The sequence below is a fragment of the Hemitrygon akajei genome, chromosome 30 (genome assembly GCF_048418815.1).
Source record: "Hemitrygon akajei chromosome 30, sHemAka1.3, whole genome shotgun sequence".
Classification (NCBI taxonomy): Eukaryota; Metazoa; Chordata; class Chondrichthyes; order Myliobatiformes; family Dasyatidae; genus Hemitrygon; species Hemitrygon akajei.
Genome location: NC_133153.1, coordinates 22,047,203 through 22,069,372, shown reverse-complemented (window position 1 = coordinate 22,069,372; position 22,170 = coordinate 22,047,203). Strand labels below are relative to the sequence as shown.

At 42.7% G+C, this 22,170-nt stretch overlaps 1 protein-coding gene across 4 annotated transcripts in view; it reads left to right on the top strand.

Annotated features, from left to right (window-relative positions):
- Positions 1-2,863: 2,863 nt before the first annotated feature.
- The window catches only part of lrrc28 (leucine rich repeat containing 28), an 85,282-nt gene continuing 65,975 nt past the window's right edge, over positions 2,864-22,170 (top strand). Inside the window, exons 1-5 of one of the 4 annotated variants that reach the window (XM_073033085.1) lie at positions 2,864-2,977; positions 4,298-4,405; positions 19,661-19,734; positions 20,347-20,562; positions 21,788-21,828. In XM_073033085.1, coding sequence (XP_072889186.1) covers positions 20,395-20,562; positions 21,788-21,828 — 209 coding nt within the window. In that variant the 5' untranslated portion in view covers positions 2,864-2,977; positions 4,298-4,405; positions 19,661-19,734; positions 20,347-20,394. Of the gene's footprint in view, positions 2,978-3,241; positions 3,263-4,297; positions 4,406-19,660; positions 19,735-20,346; positions 20,563-21,787; positions 21,829-22,170 lie in introns of those variants that run through there. The other 3 variants (XM_073033084.1, XM_073033087.1, XM_073033088.1) reach the window with 3 other exon arrangements.

The window sequence follows — 22,170 nt, the reverse complement described above, 5'->3', positions numbered from 1 at the left end:
GATAGGGTCTTTTAAGAGACTTCTGGATAGGAGCTTAGAAAAATAGAGGGCTATGGGTAACCCTAGGTAATTTCTGAAGTAAGTACATGTTTGGCACAGCATTGTGGGCCGAAGGGCCTGTATTGTGCTATAAGTTTTCTATGTTTCTATGCAAGCTCACTGAAATACTTTAAGAAACATTGACAGGAATTTGTTTTGATGGTCCAATATAGAAATATGTAAACTATACTGAGGATAACTCATTGATCGACAAGAGAAATAGTGCAATCGATTTTTAAGAGTTTGGATATTTGCAGAAAATCATGGTAGAAGGAAGGTGAGATGAGTGGGGTAAGGTAAACAAATGAGGAAATAATCAGAAAGATGACTTTCAGGCTGTGAGTGGCTGGTGCAGAGTCATGCAGATATCTGGAGAGATATCACACTAGTTGGGTAGATGATTGGAGAGAGGTGATCTGGTAAATGATTAACAGGTAGGAGATTCAGATAGATGATTATAGGATGGATTGGGCAGTGGGTTACGGAAGTGCACGTATAAAAATTGAAATTGGAGAAGCTAAAACATGCAGAGCAGGCTTACATTGCATCTTGACCAAGATAGAGGTTCTCAGCCTGAAATATTGACTATCCATTTCCCTCTATGGATGCTAATCTCCTCTGATCACTAGGTTTCAGAGGAACGTCCCAGAGAGGAACAATAATTTCCTCCAGCATTTTCACTGTTGCTTCAGATTCTATCTTACGCTGTTTCTTGTTTCACTGTCTCTCTTTATATTGTATCTTTCCTGGCCTTAAACATCTGACCTTCTGGCATAATCATCAACGTGTTTTTTTTTTACAAATGAAGGAAATACCACAGCCAATCCAGCACGCTGCACGATCCCACAAACAGTAATAAACAAAGGGAAAATCTGCAGATGCTGGAAATCCAAGCAACACACACAAAATACTGTAGGAACTCAGCAGGCCAGGCAGCAGCATCTATGGAAAAGAGTACAGTCGACGTTTCCGGCCAGGACCATTCATCAGGACTGGAGATAAAGAAAGGATGAGTCAGAGTTAGACGGTGGGAGGAGGGGAGGAAGATACACAAGGTGATAGGTGAAACTGGGAGGGGAACGGTGAAGTAAAGAGCTGGGAAGTTGATTTGGTGAAAGAGATACAGGGCTGGAGAAGGCGGAATCTAATAGGAGAGGTCAGAAGGCCATGGAAGAAAGAAAAGGGGGAAGAGCACCAGAGGGAGGCAATGGGCAGGCAAGGAGATAAGGTGAGAGAGGGAAATGGGGATGGGGAGTAGAGAAGGAGTGGGGGGGGGGGTGGCATTTCCAGAAGTTCAAGAAATTGATGTTCATACCCTCAGGTTGGAGACTACCCAGACAGAATATAAGATGTTGCTCCTCCAACGTGAGTGAGGCCTTATCGCAGCTGCAGGGGAGGCCCTGGATGGAATGGGAATGGGAAGTGGAATTAAATTTGGTGGTCACAGGGAGATCCTGCTTTCTCTGGTGGACGGAGCTTAGATACTCGGCAAAACGGTCTCCCAATCTACGTCGAGTCTCACCAACGTACAGGAGGTCACACTGGGAGCACCAGATACAATAGATGACCCCAAAAGACTCACAGGTCTGCCTCACCTGGAAGGACTGTTTGGGGTCCCAAATGGTAGCAAGGGAGGAGTCACACTTGTTCTACTTGCAAGGATAAGTGACAGGAGGGAGATCAGTGGGGAGAGATGAATGGACAAAGGAGTCAAGTAGGGAGCGATCCCTGCGGAATGCAGGTTTTGGGGGTAGGGGTTAGGGAAAGATGTGCTTGGTGGTGGGATCCCGTTGGAAATGGTAGAAGTTACAGAGAATTATGTGCTGAATGTGGAAGCTGGTGGTGTGGTAGATGAGGAGAAGAGGGACCCTATCCCTGGTGGGGTGGCTGGAGGATGGGATGAGGGCAGACATGCGCAAAATGGAAGAGATGCAGTTGAGGGCAACGTTGATGGTGGAATACGGGAAGCCCCTTTCTTTGGAAGAGGAGGGCATCTCCTTCCTTCTGGAATGAAAAAGAGATGGGTGGAGACAGGAAGAGAAGGAGATGGCATTTTTACAAGTGACGCTGTGGGAAGAAGTACAGTCCAGGTAGCTGTTAGTCTGTGGGTTTGCAATAGAAATAAGCTGTCTCCAGAGATAGAGACAGAGAGATCTAGAAAGGGAGGGAGGCGTCAGAAATGGACCAGGTGAATTTGAGGGAAGGGTGGAAGTTGGAGGTAAAGTTGATAAAGTCGACGAACTCGGCATGGGTGTAGGCAGCAGCACCAATGCAGTCTTCGATGTAGCGTAGGAAAAGTTGGGGCGTGACGCCGGTGTAGGCTTGGAACATAGTCTGTTCCACGTCGCCGACAGAAAGGCAGGCATAGCCGGGACGCATGCAAGTGCCCATGGCTACCCCTTTTGTTTGAAGGAAGTTGGGGTAGGGGGGAGTCAAAGGATCACAAATAGAAATCTGATTTTATTGATTCTGGTTGAAGATTAAATATTGGCAAGAATACTGAGGAGAACTCCCCTATTCGCCTTTGAAATAATAACACGGAATCTTAAATCGGAGTCGAAAGGATCAGACACTTCCGACACTGCACATTCCCTTAGGGTAACGGCCTCACTCCATCATTTTCATTTCAGCCTAGACTTCATTCTCAATCCTAGACAGGATGAAGTTAATAAACTTGAAAGAGAAGACTCTGACCCACTGAGCCGAAGAGGCAACTTGCATTCCGCGAGGAAGAACAACGATCGCGTTAATCGTCAGTCATTCGAAAACTGAGAACAGAGCCACATGGACTACACTCCCCAAAATGCACAGCGAGCCACCGACCAATCGGAAGCCGTTGTGCTTCCGGTACGAGATTGTGGTATTTTATTGACAAAGGTAAACGAATCAGAAGGTGGCTTGGGGTACGGTTGTTGTGGTACGTCGGTGTCACGCCCAGGTGAGGGTTATGATGTTTTAACATGTCTTCCATTTGTGTGTACTGCCAGTGTGAGATTGAATGGGCTCCCACTGTAGTACCGAAGCCGAGAGTAGGGTGTTAGCGTCTGGCCGGGTTCCTGTGTGTTCACTGGGGCCGGGGGCATGGCCACCAGTTGAATCGGGCCTCGCATCTCCAATTTGTTTAACAATGCCAAAACTGTACTTTGTTTTATTTGCATGTTACAATGGTGACAACCTTCAGCGGCGCATCATGGGCTATAAAATGCATTGGGAGATTGTGCAGGTACAGGTTGAGTACTCCTTATCCGAAATGCTTGGGGCCAGGCGTATTTCACATATTGGATTTTACAATATATGATGAGATAGCTTTGAATCAGCATAATTTCCGATCCTGAATTTATGTCCTACCGGTATGCAGTTTGTCTTACACTTGTTCATCACACATATGTATTGAACAGTAAAAAATATTATATACAATTTAATGAAACAATGTGAGCAGGGAACAAAGCACAACAGCAGCATCGGGTGAATACTTGAATCTGAATCTGAGTAACAACAAACAACGGCAGGCTTTTATCCTCCACCTATAATACAGTGTTTTGATTAAAAGGTTACAGTACACTGTCATAAGCGAGAAAATCTGCTGGAAATCTGAGCAACACACCATAAAATGCTGGATGAACTCTGCAGGCCAGGCAGCATCTAGGGAAAGTACACTGTATTTGTATTTTACTTATTTTGGTTTTTATATAAGGAATAAAACCAATCAGTATTGTAGACTTGTTCTGGTGTTAGATTCTTTATCAGCAACGATCTTGGCAAACTCATCAATAGATCTCTCTGCTGCTCCATGATCAGCCGACGCTGTTGTTAAATGTTTAAAAATTTAATGCCATGCCTTTCTTAAATTTTGGCAACCAGCCGGTTAAATATTCACAATTCTCTTCAATCACAAGTTCGTCATGATAGATCTTTGCTTGTTTCATGATCAGCATGCTGTTAAAGTGGCATATGTTAGCTCCAATGCTGATGAATCCACTCTTTCAATACATGGTTGAGACCTTCATTTTTTGTTTTATGCAGTGCTTTTCTATTTTTCATTTACTTCTGTTCATTACATATGTGTGGTGACTTCTCAGAACTGTCTGTAGTGCGTAGAGACCTGTGCATCACCCGGAAACCTTACCAGCGCCTTGTGGAATTTTCCATTCGTGACGTCATGTCAATGCTTAAAAAATTCAGATTTCAGAGATTTTTGGATTTTTGGATAAGGGATGCTCATCCTTTATAATTGTAAAGGTATGCTTTGTTTCCTTAGTCACATTACTCTGGTGTGCAAGTAAGTCATCCCTGTGCATCAAAATGAACTAAAGCTCGGTGCTGTGATGGTCATTCCGACAATTTCTTCCTGAAATGTTATGTGCATGTAAGTACAGATGTTGTTGTGTAGATGATGAGGTACAATCTTTACTCTGTGGTTTGTGTTGTTCATGTTAGTTCCTTTGGAATTACAGACTTTTACTCTGAGGGGTGGGTGAGATGGGGTCTAATTATTAAGTTGTATACTATATCTTGGGCTATTACAGAGGTCATGATTATGTTTTGAAATTGAGACAACTAGCTGAGTACAGTGCAATGGAGATTCAAGGGGAGTAAATTTTGGAATTTGGGGGACAAGAGAATGTGAATGCTGGTGAGGCAGGTCAGGGATACAAGAGGTAGTGCTGGAGGAGTATCTACTCTTGAGCTTGCCCCACAGGTTGAACATTGTTGCTTCCTGTGCAGATAAGAACGGGGGCTGTAGGAACGATGAGCAACCATACTGTGGAACCATGGTTCAGAGAGTAGTTCTAGAGGTGGCAGAGAAGAGAAATGTAGTTGTAATTGAGGATAGTATAGTCAGGGGAATGGACATAATTCTCCTTCATAAGGATTGAGAGTCCTGAAGGCTGTGTTATCTGCCTGTTGCCTAGGTTGCATCTGATTGCAGAGTAATTTAGAGTGAGAGATTCAGCTGTTGTGGTCCATGTGGGTACCAATGACATAGGAAGAACAGGAAAGTGGTTCTGCTGAGGGCGTTTGAGCAGCTAGAGGACAAACTTAAAACACAGCTCCAAAAAGGTAATAATCTCTGGATTGTCACCTGATGCATGGACAAACTGGCACAGGGTTAATAAGATCAGAGAACTGAATGTCTGGATCTAAGATAGGTGCAAGAGAAGTGGGTTTGAATTCGTGAAATATTGGCAGCAGTATTGGGAAAGGAGGGATCTATTCCAATGGGATGGATGCCACCTGAATCCTGGTGGGACCAAGGTTCTGGCAAATCAGATAACTAGGGCTGTGGATAGGGCTTTAAACTCAACAGTAAGGGAGATGGGTTCAACAGGTTGGAAAATTATGGATTAAGTAAAAGGGAAGGAGAGTGCAGGAGATGTTACGAAAGTCTCTGTAAGGAATGATAAGACAAAAGGTTTAGAAACGGGTAAGAACCTAACCTCAGGCAAAATGCAGACAAAATTGAAAAGAATGGTGGTGAATGCAGGACCGAAGGTCTTATATTTGAATGCCTATTGTAGATGGAATAAAGTGAATGACTTTATAGCATAGGTAGAAATTGGCAGATATGCAGTTGCGAGTATTAGAGTTGTGGTTAGAAGATCACAGCCGGTGGCTTAACACCCGAGGATTCACATTGTATCAAAGGGGCAAGGGAGTAGGCATTGGGTGGCTTTGTTGGTTTAAAAAAAATCAAATCCTTAGAAATAAGTGACATGGGGTCAGGAGGTGTAGAATCCTTGTTGGTAGAGCTGAGAAACTGGAAGGGTAAAAAAGACCCTGATGGGAGTTTTATACATGCCTCTGAACAGTGGTCAGAATGTGGGGTACAAATTACACTGGGAGATAGAAAAGACATGTAAAAAGGGCAATGCTCTGATGACCGTTGGGATATTTCAATATGTAAGTAGATTAGGGGAATCAGATTGGTATTAGAGCCCAAGAGAGGGAACTTCTAGAATGCCTATGAAACGGCTTTTTAGAGCAGCTTATGGTTGAGTCCATTAGGGAAAATTTTGGATTGAATATCGTGTTTTGAAAGGGAGCTCAAATAAAGGAGCCTTTAGGAGACAGTGATCATAATATATTAGAATTCACCCTGCACATTGAGAAGGAGAAAAGTCAGATATATCTTTACTACACTGGAGTAAAGGGAATTACAAGGGCAAGAGAAAGGAGCTGGCCAAAATTGATTGGAAGGGGACACCAACTGGAATGAAGGCTGAACAGCAATGGCTTGAGTTTCGGGGAGTAATTTGGGATCGAAAGAAGAACCACCATTCTAAAGGGAGGTTGAGGCAACCATGGCTGACAAGGGAAGTCAAAACAGCATAAAAGCAAAAGAGAGAACACACAATATAACAAAGGTTAGTTGGTAGTTAGAGGATTGGGAGATTTTAAAAACCAACAGAAGGCAATTAAAAAACAATAAAAAAAAAGAAAAGATGAAATTTTGAAGGTAAGCTATCCAATAATATAAAAGAAGGCACCAAAAGTGTTTCATATATATAAAGAGAAGCAAGAGTGGACATTGGACAGCTGGAAAATGACACTAGAGAGGTAGTAATGGGGAACAAGGAAATTCTGGACAAGCTGAATAAGTATCTGAAGAGACTGAGGGCATCAATAGTGATCTTTCAATAATCTGTAGATTTTGGAGTGGTTCTGGAGGACTGGAAAATTGCTAGTGCCACTCCACTTTCAAGAAGGGAGGGAAGCAAAAGCCTGGAATTTATCAGCTAGTCAGCCTGACATCAGTTGTTGGCAAGGTGCTGGAATCCATTATTAAGGAATGAGTCTTCAGGGTACTTTCAGGCACATGATAAAATAAGTGGAAGTCAGCATTGTTTCCTTAAGAGGAAATATTGCCTGACAAATCTGTTGTAATTCTTGAGGAAATAATAAGCAGGATAGACTAAGGAGAGTTAGTGAATGTTTTTGACTTGGATTTTCAGAAGGCCTTTGACAAGGTGCCATACATGAAGTTGCTAAATAAGATAAGAGCCTGTGGTATTACAGGAAAGACACTAGCATGGTGAGAAGATTGGCTGACTGGTAGAAGGCAAAGAGTGGGAATAAAGGGTGCCTATGTTTGGTTGGCTGTTGGTAACAAGTGTTGTTGGGTCTGCAACTTTTCATGTTGGACAGAAATGTGCTGGAAAAGGTTCAGTAACTTCATGAAGGATTCTACCTATTCTACTTAGGGAGGAGGCTGTGTAGCATCCATGCCAGGACCACCAGGGTCAAAAGCAGTTATTTTCCCAAAGCAGGCTGATCAACAGCTCTAACCACCAACCCACCCCTCTATACCCCTCATTGCCACTTCTTTACTATTTCCTGTCAGAGTCACCTTGTGTATGGATACTTCTGTACCAAGCATCACTTAATGATAGATAGATAGATACTTTATTCATCCCCATGGGGAAATTCAACATTTTTTCCAATGTCCCATACACTTATTGTAGCAAAACTAATTACATACATTACTTAACTCAGCAAAAATATGATATGCATCTAAAATCACCCTCTCAAAAAGCATTAATAATAGCTTTTAAAAAGTTCTTAAGTAGTTTACTTAAATACATTGAGTCCTAACCCTGGCACTTTAACATATCTTACTCCTGGCGGTTGAATTGTAAAGCCGAATGGCATTGGGGAGTATTGATCTCTTCATCCTGTCTGAGGAGCATTGCATCGATAGCAACCTGTCGCTGAAACTGCTTCTCTGTCTCTGGATGGTGCTATGTAGAGGATGTTCAGGGTTTTCCATAATTGACCGTAGCCTACTCAGCGCCCTTCACTCTGCTACCGATGTTATACTCTCCAGTACTTTGCCCACGACAGAGCCCGCCTTCCTTACCAGCTTATTAAGACGTGAGGCGTCCCTCTTCTTAATGCTGCCTCCCCAACACGCTCTCCACAACTGACCTATAGAACATCTTCAGCATCTCACTACAAACATTGAATGACGCCAACCTTCTAAGGAAGTACAGTCGACTCTGTGCCTTCCTGCACAAGGCATCTGTGTTGGCAGTTCAGTCTAGCTTCTCGTCTAACTGTACTCCCAGATACTTGTAAGTCTTAACCTACATTCAATCAATCTACGTATGTAAGTTATTTATATTTATTGTGTTCTTTATCTTTTTTTGGTGTAGCATTGGAGCTGGAGTAACTACTATTTCACTCTCCTTTATACATGTGTGTATTGGAAATGATATTAAACAATTTTGAATCTTATATGCTAATGATTTGTATGACAGACTTGATGGCTTTGTAGTCAAGTTTCAGAGGATACAAGGATAAGTGAAGGGGCAGGTAGTATTGAAGAAATAGGGAGTCTGCAGAAGGACTTGGACAGATCAGGAAAATGGGCAAAGGAGTGGCAGGTGGAACACAGTGTAGGGAAATTCATGGTAATACAATTTGGTAGAAGGAATAAAGGTGTAAACGGGGAGCAGATTTAGAAAGTGGAGGTCCTCCACTGGACGTCCCAGTGCAAGATTCCCTAAAGATAAATTTGCAGGCTGGGTCAGTAATAAGGAAGACAAATGTAATGTTTGCGTTTATTTTGAGAGGCCTAGAATACGAAAGCAAGGATATGATGCTGAAACTTTATAAGGCATTGCTCAGACCACATTTGGAGCATTGTGGGCAGTTTTGGGCCTCTTGTCTAAGAAAGGATGTGCTGGCATTGGAGGGGCTCCAGAGGAGTTTTATGAGAATGATCCCGGGAATGGAAGGATTATTGTATGATGAGCATTTGATGGTTCTAGGCCTGTGCTCACTGGTGTTTCAAAGCATGAGATAAGATCTCGTGGAAACCTACCAAATATTGAAAGGCCTAGATATTGTGGGAGAGTTTAGGACCAGAGAGCACAACCTCAGAATAGAAGGACATCCCTTTAGAACATAGATGAGTAGCAGTCTGCGGAATTCATTGCCACTGACTCTTCTGAGCAACACATACAAAATGCTGGAGGAACTCTGCAGGCCAGGCAGCACCTATGGGAGAAAAAAAAGTACAGTGAATGTTTTAAGCTGAAACCTTTCAGCAGGGCTGGAGAAAAAAAAGCTGAGGACTAGATTTAAATGGTGGGGGAGGAGGAGAGAGAGAGAAACCTGTCGGAGGATGGATGAAGTAAGTAGCTGGGAAGTTGGTGAAAGAGATATAGGGCAGGAGAAGGGGAGTCGCATTGAAGAGGACAGAAGGCCATGGAAGAAAGAAAAGGAGGGAGGAGCACCAGAGGGAAGTGATGGGTGGGCAAGGAGATAAGGTGCCAACTTTTGCACTATTTATTTAATTTAACTTTTTAGGCCTTGGCTCAAAACATTAACTATTTATTAATTTCCATAAATGCTGCCTGACCTACAGAATTCCTCTGTACTCTAATTTACAGTTTTATTACGATGTATTGCCATGTGGTGGTTGGTTGGCATCCGTCTGTTTTGAAGGACAATGGGTGATGATGATCATCATCATCACAAGCCTGGGTGGAAGGTATGGAGATCCTGAGATGTTGTCTGAGTTTATTCCCGTAGCCTTTGTCTCTCCCAGGGCTGCTCACAAGGCAGTGGGGTTAGTTACCCATTGCTGGGGCTCTGGTTCACGAGCACCAGGGCGTCTCCACACAATGGTGGATCTGCCTGTTACGTGTGAAGGGGCCAGCCCTCCTTCCCATCCTCTGTAGTTCAGCCTGAGTCCGAAAGGAGTTCAGTTCTGTGTGTCGCCATCAAGGAGGCACAAAACGAGGTTTGCTGTTGGAGAGGCTATGTACTGTCAGAGTGAGACTTGCACATTCAGCTATCCTTTTCGCAGTGGAAGCTGAAAGTGAGAGCGACAAACACTACCATAGTAGACGCATCACAGCAACCATTTTGACAGCATTGCAATGTACTGCTGCTGCATAATGACAAATTTCATGACAGTGATATTTAAGCTTATTCTGGTTAGCTGGTGGTAGTAATAATGAACAGTGGCAGTATCCTGGATCCTTAATGATGGATGTCACCTTCTTGAGGTAGTGCCTTTAGAAGATGCTTTTGTTGATTGAAAAGAAGAGGAAACTTTTCAGAGAAGAGAAGAGGAAATCCTTCAGAGAAGAGACTTCATATTGGACACAATGGAGTAGTAAAATGGAGTCACGTGAGAATATACAGTACTGTGTAAAAGTCTTAGGCACACAATTAGCTATGAGAAAAAAACAAACTTCATGACATTTGGGTGATAATAAACCTGACTATTATGAGTTTCTATTGTGGTTTGAGATTAGGAAGGGTGCAGGCAGAGGGGAAAGGGGAAGGGAGAGTGGGAAGCACCAGAGAGTTTTCTGTAAAGATCAAAAAACCTGTTATTTAGGATCCAATGACCTTGCCTGGTGCCTCAGGGCTGGTGTTATCCTTCCACCCCTGGCACTCCTTCTCTGCCACCTGTCTCACACCCCTTCCCTGGCACTCCACCCTCCCCATTCCCAACATTCTTTGCTCCCACCAGATTTACAAATTCACTCTCCGCTCCACATTGACAATGAAGTACTGTGCAAATGTCTTAGTACCCTAGCTATATGTCTGTATCTAAGACTTTTGCTCAGTACTGTAGACGAAGCATTCTGGAGTAAAATCTATACTACTGGGACAAGCAGTATTTGTGGGGAGGAAAGGAATTGTTGATGTTTTGGGTTAAGACCCTGCATTAGACTTAAAGATCAATTTAGTTATAAGTTTACAAATATGAAAGAAATGTTTCCATCTTAGGTTGGGTCCAAAGCTATTGGCCATACATAGATGAGAATTATTAGCAATTTCTGCAGAGATTTGTCTTTCCAAAGTGTTGAGAATGTGGATTTACAGCCAAAGGTTGAGAGTAATTGCTGAGAAACTTCCAAATTAAAGCCTAAACAACGGGAGGCATTAATTTGGTATGCTGAGCAGTGAAGTGTAAGCACCAACATCAGGCAAGTTAAGCTGAAAGATTTTAGATTTTGTGCTGTTCTACGTTATCTAATTCCTTCCACATTGCTGCCAGAAGCAGACAGATTTTAAAAACAGCAGTCTGCTCTAAAAATACACATCCCATTTATGTTGGAAGCATTATAAAGTGAATGACTAGAAGATTGTGCTGCATCTGTCTATCAAACTCTCTGTATGAATGAATCTTTGGCCACAAATCTGGTTGCTCATCGACTCTCAGACACGTGTATGGACCAAAAAAGCATAAGACATTGGAGCAGAATTAGGCCATTCAGCCCATCGAGTCTGCACTGCCGTTCCATCGTGGCTGATCCCGAATCCCACACAACCCTATATACCTGCCTTCCCACCAAATCCTTTCATATCCTGACTGAACAGGAAATGATCACCTTCCACCTTGTATATACCCACAGACTTGGCCTCCACTGCAGTCTGTGGCAGAGCATTCCACAGATTCAGTACTCTCTGGCTAAAAAAAGTTCCTCCTTAGCTCTGTTCTAAAAGTTCACTCCTCAGTTTTGAGGCCATGCCCTTTAGCTCTGGATACCCCCACCATAGGCAACATCCTTTCCACATCCACCCTATCTAGTCCTTTCAACATTCAGTAGGTTTCAATGAGATCCCCACACATTCTTCTAAATTCCAGTAAGTACAGGCTCAAAGCTCCCAAACGCTCCTCATATGTTAATCCCTTCATTCCTGGAATCATCCTCGTGAACCTCCTGTGGACTTTCACCAATGACAACATATTTTTCTGAGATGTGGAGCCCAAAACTATTGGCAATATGCCAAGCACAGCCTGAGTAGTGTCCTGTAAAGCCTCAGCATTATCTCCTTGTTTTTCTATTCTAATCCCCTTGAAATAAATGCCAACATTGCATTTGCTTTCTTTACCACAGACTCAACCTGTAAATTAACCTTATGAGAGTCTTGCATGTGGATTCCTAAGTCCCTCCGCATCTCTAATGCTTGAGCCATTTCCCCATTTAGATAATAGTCTGCACTATTGTGCCGTTTACCAAAATGCATTATCATACATTTCCCAAGACTGTATTCCATCTGCCATTTTTTTGCGCATTCTTCCAATTTGGTCCTGCTATAAACATATTGCATCCTCAGCACTACCTATCCCTCCACCTATCTTCGTATCACCTCCAAACTTTGCCACAAAGCCATCAATTCCTTTATCCAAATTATTGATAAACAATGAGAAAAGTAGCGGCCCCTATACTGACCCCTGAGGGACACCATTAGTCATTGGCAGCCAACTAGAAAAGGCCCCCTTCATTCCCACTCACTGCCTCCTGCATGTCAGCCATTCATGCCAGTATCTTTCCTGTAACACTGTAGGATTTTATCATGTTAAGCAGCCTCATGTGTATCACTGGGTTTTGCTTAACCTCATCTTAGATTTCTAAATCCCCCCCCCCCCCCCATGCAGTTTTTGGTATGAAACTAGAAAAGATTAAAAACTGAGAGGCTCTGCCACTTGGAACTTATTGAAGTGAAGGATATGAGAAATAGCATGATAAGTTCATAAAGCCCCTTGAGCCCAGTTAATATCATAGCTTATGAATTTGCTGTTCACTTTCCTTGGTATCCGGAAATCCATCAATTACAAACTTGAATATACAGGTTCCCCCCACTATCCGAAGGTAGAGCGTTCCTATGAAACTGTGTGTAAGCTGAAATGGTGTAAAGCAAAGAAGCAATTACCATTAATTTATATGGGAAAAATTTTTGAGCGTTCCCAGACCCAAAGAATAACCTACCAAATCACATCAAATAGCACATAAAACCTAAAATAACACGAACATATAGTAAAAGCAGAAATGATATGATAAATACACAGCTATATAAAGTAGAAATAATGTATGTACAATGTAATTTCACTTACCAGGATCAGGAAGATTGAGCCAAAACCGATTTGTAGAAAAAAAATCGGCACGTACATGCATGCGTACACAGCTGCCCGCGCAAGGCTTCGCAGTCATGGTAGTCTTTCTCGGGGTAAACACAAGTTTAAAGTGGGCATCTCTTTTCGTAAAAGCAAAAATCCTCTTTCGGTTGGCGAAAACTGTTAATAATGTAAGTCTTTTGTAAAAGCGAAGCTGCGTAAAGCGAACGTTCGGAAAGCAGGGGACACCTGTACTCAGGTTGCTAAGCTGGAGGATTCCAAAGATCACTGTGTGTAATGTGGGAAATATATTAGTATGGATACTGAAAAGGTTAACATCTGGAAAGAGTCAGGAATAAGGGGTTTATTTCACATCAGCAGTGAGATACTGCAAGTGAGATACTGCAGGGATCATTGTTGCAGGCTCAACCAATTAGAATTTATATTAAAGGTTTAATTGAAGGGAGTAGGTTTTAATGAATGTATGTCCCTTGTTGGAAACACCAATGCCCTTGAACAGAAAATCCTACAAAAAGCAGCATCCATCTTCAGGGGTCCCTACCACTCAGGCCATCCTCTCTTCTCACTGCTGCCATCAGGAAGAAGGAACAAGAGCCTCAGGTTTAGGAACAGTTGACACAAAATGCTTTAGGAACTCAGCAGGTCAGGCTGCATCTATGGATAGGAGTAAGCGTTCGACGTTTTGGCTGAGACCCTTCATCGGGAGGCCGTCTTGTCCAACAGTCCGCAAACAGGAGTACTTATTGTTAAGGGTACAGCCACAGGGGTTCTCTCTAGCATCTGCCTCTTGCCCTTCTCTCTTTTGACTGTTACCCACTTATCTGTCTCCCGAGGCCCCGGAGTGACTACTTGCCTATAGCTGCTCTCTATCACCTCCTCACTCTCCCAGACCAGACGAAGGTCATCGAACTGAATCTCCAGTTCCCTAATGTGGTCCCTAAGGAGCTGCAGTTCGACGCACCTGGTACTGATGTGGCTGTACAGGAGGTTAGGAGTCTCCAGGACCTCCCACATCTGGCACCGAGCACAGAAAACCGGCCTCACACATACTTACTGTCTGTATTCCACACAAGTAACGTCCCTCGCCTGGACCCATTATCGCCTAAGCCCTGTTGAGACAAAGCCTTCCTACTCTATCTCCCTCTACTCCATTGCCCGCTCTTCTGACGCCCACTTTATAAAGCTGTCTTCTTTTTAAACTCTTCTCTCAGTTCTCACTGACTGACCTCCATGCGCTTGTGCAGTCGTGCCCCTATCAAACTGCTGATGAAATAACCGCAAACATGAGGAAATCTGCAGATGCTGGAAATTCAAACAACACACACAAAATGCTGGTGGAACACAGCAGGCCAGGCAGCATCTATAGGGAGAAGCACTGTCGACGTTTCGGGCCAAGACCCTTCGTCAGGACTAACTGAAAGGAAAGATACTAAGAGATTTGAAAGTAGTGGGGGGAGGGGGAAATGCGAAATGATAGGAGAAGACCGGAGGGGTTGGATGAAGCTAAGAGCTGGAAAGGAGATTGGCGAAAGTGATACAGAGCTGGAGAAGGGAAAGGATCATGGGACGGGAGGCCTCGGGACAAAGAAAAGGGGGAGGGGGGGAAGCACCAGAGGGAGATGGAGAACAGGCAGAGTGATGGGCAGAGAGAGAGAGTAAAAAAAAAACTAAATATGTCAGGGATGGGGTAAGAAGGGGAGGAGGGGCATTAACGGAAGTTAGAGAAGTCAATGCTCATACCATCAGGTTGGAGGCTACCCAGCCGGTATATAAGGTGTTCCTCCAACCTGAGTTTGGATTCATCTTGACAGTAGAGGAGGCCATGGATAGACATATCAGAATGGGAATGGGACGTGGAATTAAAATGTGTAGCCACTGGGAGATCCTGCTTTCTCTGGCGGACCAAACGTAGGTGTTCAGCGAAACGGTCTTGGGTCTCACCAATATATAAAAGGCCACACTAGGAGCACTGGATGCAATATACCACACCAGCCAACTCACAGGTGAAGTGTCGCCTCACCTGGAAGGACTGTCTGGGGCCCTGAATGGTGGTGAGGGAGGAAGTGTAAGGGCAGGTGTAGCACTTGTTCCACTTACAAGGATAAGTGCCAGGAGGGAGATTGGTGGGAAGGGATGGGGGGGACGAGTGGACAAGGGAGTCACGTAGGGAGCGATCCCTGTGGAAAGCAGAAAAGGGCGGAGGGAAAGATGAGCTTGGTAGTGGGATCCCATTGGAGGTGGCGGAAGTTACGGAGAATTATACGTTGGACCTGGAGGCTGGTGGGGTGGTAGGTGAGGACAAGGGGAACCCTATCCCGAGTGGGGTGGCAGGCGGATGGCGTGAGGGCAGATGTGCGGGAAATGGGAGAGATGCGTTTGAGAGCAGAGTTGATGGTGGAAGAAGGGAAGCCCCTTTGTTTATAAAAGGAGGACATCTCCTTCGTCCTGGAATGAAAAGCCTCATCCTGAGAGCAGATGTGGCGGAGACGAAGGAATTGTGAGAAGGGCATAGCATTTTTGCAAGAGACAGGGTGAGAGGAGGAATAATCCAAGTAGCTGTGAGAGTCTGTAGGGTTATAGTAGATATCAGTAGATAATCCATCTCCAGAGATGGAGACAGAAAGATCAAGAAAGGGGAGGGAGGTGTTGGAAATGGACCAGGTAAATTTGTGGGCAGGATGAAAGTTGGAGGCAAAGTTAAGTCAACAAGCTCAGCATGCGCGCAGGAGGCAGCGCCAATGCAGTCGTCGATGTAGCGAAGGAAAAGAGGGGGATGGATACCTGTATAGACTTGGAACATGGACTGTTCCACAAAGCCAACAAAAAGGCAGGCATAACTGGGACCCATGCGGGTGCCCATGGCTACACCCTTGGTTTGGAGGAAGTGGGAGGAGCCAAAGGAGAAATTATTGAGAGTAAGAACTAATTCCGCTAGACGGAGGAGAGTGGTGGTAGAGGGGAATTGGTTAGGTCTGGAATCCAAAAAGAAGCGAAGAGCTTTGAGACTGTCTGGGTGGGGGATGGAGGTATATAGGGACTGGACGTCCATGGTGAAAATAAGGCAGTGGGGGCCAGGGAACTTAAAATCATTGAAAAAGTTCAAAGCGTGAGAAGTGTCACGAACATAGGTGGGAAGGGATTGAACAAGCGGGGGATAAGACAGTGTCAAGGTATGCAGAAATGAGTTCGGTGGGTCAGGAGCAAGCTGAGACAATAGGTCTACCTGGACAGGCAGATTTGTGGATCTTGGGTAGGAGGTAGAAACAGGAAGTGTGGGGTGTGGGAACTATGAGGTTGGTGGCAGTGGATGGGAGATCCCCAGAGCTGATAAGGTTGGTGATGGTATAGGAGACAATGGCCTGGTGCTCCTTAGTGGGGTCATGTGACAGTGGCCTAGAAGAAATAACCGTCTCCTTTTAAACTTTTCTCATTTTTAAACTCTTCTCACTGTTCTCACTGGCTGACCTAGAGAGGGGGATCTCGTTGCATGGGCAACAGCTGGTTCTTCAAATCTTTCCACCCAGGCTTGCACCCTGGAGAGGATACAGTCCACCAGAGGTGCAAACCTATGATTCCCTAGGATTGACGGCTGCCTATACATATATGCACAATTAAAAAAATACACAAATAGCAAAGAAAAAAATTCATTTTTATGCAAAGTGGTCATAGTGTTCCAAAATTACAGTGACTAAGGTTTTGTCTATTGGTTCAAGAACCAAATGGTTGAAGAGAGGTAGCTGTATTTGAACCTTGTGGTGTTGGAATTTAAGCTTCTGTTCTTCCTGCCTGATTTTTTTGAATTCACATTAAGAATTTCTGCAAGACGCATCAGGAATAGAACACAATAGAATTTTCTTCATTTTATAGATAACTGCAGTTCTAATGACACTCTGGAACACCATTCAGCTTGGAGCAACCCACTTGATGGGTGTTTCCTCATTAACCTAAAATTCACTTTCCCTATCACTATGCATCATGACACCACCTTTAAAAGATACTGCAGCTACTTATCTTGAGTGCTTCAGCAATGCCTCCCAAAGCGGCGATATCTACCATCTAGAAGGGCAGAAAGAAGAGAGATGTGGAAATACCATCACCTTCAAGTCATATAATGTGAATAAATATTGCTGGAGTTCCCTTTACCATAGACTTCTTGTTTGAAGGATATAAGTTTTAAATGCTGGCATAGCCAATGATGCCCAAATCATATGAATTAACCTTTAACAAAAAAATGATCACATATCTTCCATGAGCCAGCCAGATGGACAACATGTTAGATGTATAAAAAAGCACCCAGATACAATGAGCAGTTAGTTAAGAATATTAGCCTTTATTGCTAGAGGTTTGAATGCAAACATATTTGAATTGAACCGATATATCTTTTGGCAATTATATATAGAATGTAGCAACCATTAACCAAATTAAACACAAAGTACACTGCAGATGCTGTGGTCAAAGCAACACATACAAACAAGCTGGAGGAACTCAGCAGGTCGGGCAGCATCCGTGGAAGCTGCTTGTTTCCACGGATGCTGCCCAACCTGCTGAGTTCCTCCAGCTTGTTTGTAGGTGTTGCGTTAACCAAATTAATTCCTGGAATAGTGAGTATTATGCATTTATCCTATGAGGAAAGGTTGAGCAGTCTTGAGCATGGAAAAGTGTGAGGTGATGTCATTGAAGCATACAGAATTCTTACAGGTAGCTACAGGTATGGCATCTCCTCAAACTGGTCACATTCTTAAAAATTGGTAACAAATTCAGTCTCAAAGTCAGATTTAAGACGATGATGAGAAGATATTTCTCTACGCAGTGGACACTCTCCGCTGATCATCGACGGCTCCTTGGTAGAGATTGTTAAGAGCACCATATTTCTTGGTGTTCACCTGGTCCCTCAACCCCCAGCTCCATAGCAAAGAAAGCCCAGCAGTGTCTCTACTTTCTGTGAAGGCTGAGGAAAGTCCATCTCCCACCCCCCCACCCTCACCACATTCTACAGAGGTTGTACTGAGAGCATCCTGAGCAGCTGCATCACTGCCTGGTTCGGAAATTGCACCATCTCGGATCGCAAGACCCTGCAGCAGATATTGAGGTCAGCTGAGAAGATCATCGGGGTCTCTCTTCCCGCCATTGCAGAAATTTACACCACACACTGCATCCGCAAAGCAAACAACATTATGAAGGACCCCATGCACCCCTCATACAAACTCTTCTCCCTCCTGCCATCTGGGAAAAGGCACCGAAGCATTCAGGCTCTCACAACAAGACTGTGTAACAGTTTCTTCCCCCAAGCCATCAGACACCTTAATACCCAGAGCCTGGACTGACACCAACTTACAGCACTCTATTGTGCCTTTTGTCTTGTTTATTATTTATTGTAATGCCTGCGCTGTTTTGTGCACTTTATGCAGTCCTGGGTAGGTCTGTACTCTAGTGTAGTTTTTGTGTTGTTTTACGTAGTTCAGTGTAGTTTTTGTACTGTTTGATGTAGCACCATGGCCCTGAAAAATGTCTCATTTTCCCTGTGTACATGTGGTAAACTATGTATACCTGTCTGGACACGCCCCTCTGTTGACTGTTCCTGTGGCTCCTCCCACAGACCCCTGTAAAAAGGCGATTGGGGCACTGCTCCTCCCTCAGTCTCCAAGATGTTGTGGTCCCTTTTGCTGCTAATAAAAGCCTATCATTCACTTCCTGTCTCCGAGAGTTATTGATGGTGCATCAGTACAGTACCAGCAGTTATGGTCGAAATGACAATAAAAAGTGACTTGACATGAAGCTTAATTATGAAGGCAGAGGATGATAGATTTTTGGTTATTAAGAGAATCATAGGATGTGATGTTAGTGGCATAATTTTATTAAATGTCACAGCAAGCAGGGGGGCCTGAATACCTGACTTCTACTATCTCTTGCATTCTTTATTCTTCTGACTAATTATGTGGGTTCATTGTTGTGTATTAGTCATATTAATTTGTAACTAAGTAGCTAATTGATTTGAGAAACAAATCTCTATATTGTGCTCACTGTTTCCCGGGTATTAAGAAAGTGGGAGAGATTTGAAGAGTGCAGTTTTAATCTTGTAATTTTGCTTGTCCTTGTGGGCATTATTTTGTGGGTATGGTCTGATTTGATTTGTTTCCATGTCCAACAATTTTAAGGGTTAGTTTACAAGAGCATCTGGGTGGGTTTCACATGTTTAAAATTAGTCTTTGGTTTTACAGTTTCTGCAGCAGCATCTCCATTGCTTTGTTCCTGGTGTGTATGATATTTGAAAAACAAAATGTGCTGTTATGTCTTTGTTACTTTGGTGTCATAATTTCTTAAGTTAATTTGTCCCAATGCAAGTACATTTTAAGAGATGGAAAATACTCAGATAAACTGAATATTGATAAAATATGACCCAACACTAAGGTCGTAAGTTTTAAATTGCTACTGAGTCGCTTGAACTGAAAAGGTTCTGTGTCTGATCTGATGTAAACGGTTATATACAAGATGATGGCAGGAATGCTAACAAAATAGCAAGGATTTCTGTTATTGATAACTTCTGCTGTTAGAAATTTATGCTCAAGTTTGTCCTGCATCTTAACATGCATCTTATCAACTGGAAAGCTTCAAGTAAACATCCTGTGGTACATTAAGTTTGAAAAATAGAAAGCTTTCTGTGGCATGTAACCTGTACCAGGTAGTAGGACTGCTTTATAAATAAATGATCTCTTTTCTGATTTTCTGAATTTCTATCAGGCATAAAACCAGTGGTGACAATAAGCGGTATGACGTACTAGTAATAAAGCTATGTCTGCAATATAGTTGTACAGGTAAGACATTTGCATTACAATACCACTAAGAAATTTGAGGTACTGGCCTTTCGGGTTACAAAATTTCACCCTTATAGAATTCACAAATAACAATCCAAAGATATGCCGTAATAAAATTTGTTCTCGTGGGTTTATGTATAAATAAATAATTTGACACAGAACCTTTTTTCAGCTTGCATTTTCTTGATACTTTTGAAGATGATACAGCTTTGTGATATGGGGAATCACAATATGGACCTTTTTGGAACACAAATTCCCTCATCTTGCCCCCCCCCGCCCCCTCAACCCCTTAACATGGGTCTGTCTGCACTTTCACCCATATATTAAGCAAAAATTGTTTTTGCACTATCTGTTTTACTTTTCTTTGTTAGTTTGTACCTTAAAAATGTTGAAATAACTTGTATTGCTCACAAAGCATAACTAAGCTGTTCAAAATATGATTATTAAAGTAAAATTGGGTTACAAATATTTTAAAGAGTATTTAATATTTTGCTGACTGTATCTTTCAGAAAATTGTAACTATATTTTCTTTTATTGTCTTTGGTTAATGATGATGAATTGCAAAAGGATTACTTTTGTTTTTTGAGTTATCTAAGACTTTTTTTTCAAAAGGAACCATGAATACATGATAAAGTGGCTACTGCTTAAAAGAACTTGATCATGAATGCGGAGCTGTGGAAAACAATCACAGTTGCCAAGCAGGAGAAGCACAGAAATCTGTACCTAAATTACAAGAACCTCCGCAAATTCCCTCATGAACTACTGAAAGATGGTGGCTCACATCACTTAGAGCATCTCTATATGAAGATGAATTCATTAACAACTCTGGTATTTTTAACTTTTCTGGTACTTGGTTGCTTTCTGTTTTTAAGGCAAGTTTTGTGGGTGCTTTTGTGATACCAACTTTATTAGGTTTAGTGGCTGACAGGTATATTTTAAATTGTGCCCATAGCAGGCTGAATGTAGAACTGGAAGGTTTTACATGTTTGATGTGCAAGAGAGTGGGATTGAGATGGATAATAAATCAGATGTGATGGAATGGTGGAGCAGACTCGATGGGCCAAATGGCCTAATTCTGTTCCTGTGATTTGTGGTCAGTCTGATCTGAGGTAACTGATTACAGACAAAATGGTGATTAGGATACTAACAAAAATAACAAGGGTCCCTATTGCTTACAACTTGCACTATTGGAAATTTGAGTGGAAGTCAAATGAGGATCATCCTACTTCTCTAATTGGGTGGTATCTAAACATCATCACACAAAGTGCTGAAGGAATTGAGCAGGTCAGACAGAATCAGTGGAGGGTAATAAATGGTCAGTGTTTAGGGCCGAGATCCTTTGTTAGCTTTTTATTCCCCGCCATAGATGCTGTATGAATTGCCGAGTTCTTCCAGCATTTTTTGAGTGCATTGTTCTGGATTTCCAGCATCTGCAGAACATCTTGTGTTTATGGCATCTTAGCATGTTTTATTGTCCACAAGCAAGTAATGTTCTCTTGGATAAGATTTCAGAGTGCAACGATTGTGCATAACAGAAGCCTAGAAAGTGAGAGAGGGGTAGTAAAAATCAAGGAAGGAACCAAAATGAAAATGATACTGCACTGTGAAAACAAAAGGAAGATGGAATTATTCCAGTAGCCAAAGATAAAAGATTTTGGAGCTACATTAGTTGCTTCATTTGTGCTCTTTTTGGAGATTGGGATATGTTAATTGCCATTCAGTTCATGAGAGCTGCTGAATGAATACCTCAACCTGGGGGGGAAATAGATGACAGCAATTTATATTTGGACTTCAGCATTTTGTTCTCTTTGACAGATGAAATTGCTACATAACAGTGATTTCATTTGTACTTGGGAACATATGGGAACACATCACTGTGGAAACCTTAAAACCAGCAGCAACGAGCAGATTGCATTGTAGTTTTGTGTGGGCTGCTGTCATACCATGAAGGAGAAATATGAGATTGCTTTTGTAAATTTAATTTTACACTTCCAAAGGGTCACCTATAAACACATGAAAAAAAATTGTAAGCACTATATTTTATTATTTTTAGCCAGAAAACCTTGGACAGAAGCTTCCAAATCTTATTGAATTGTGAGTATCAGTTCTTTGTTTATTTGTTGCTTAGTTCACATGGATTTTATTTCATTATATCTTCTTTGGCACCATTAAGGGAACAGCATAGTTTGCACTGCGGTATAGTGGCTAGCGGAGCTTGTATGTTCTCTCTGTGCCCGCATGGGTTTCCCTGGGTGCTCCAGTTTCCTCCCACATTCCAAGGTTAGTAAGTTAATTGGTCACATGGTGTATTTGGGTAGCGCAGGCTCATGGTCTGGAAGGTCCTGTTACCTTTCTGTATCTTTAAGTAAGTAAAATTAACAATGAACGTACCTGGATAATGAAGTGAAATAGCCATATATACAATGTGACTACAAG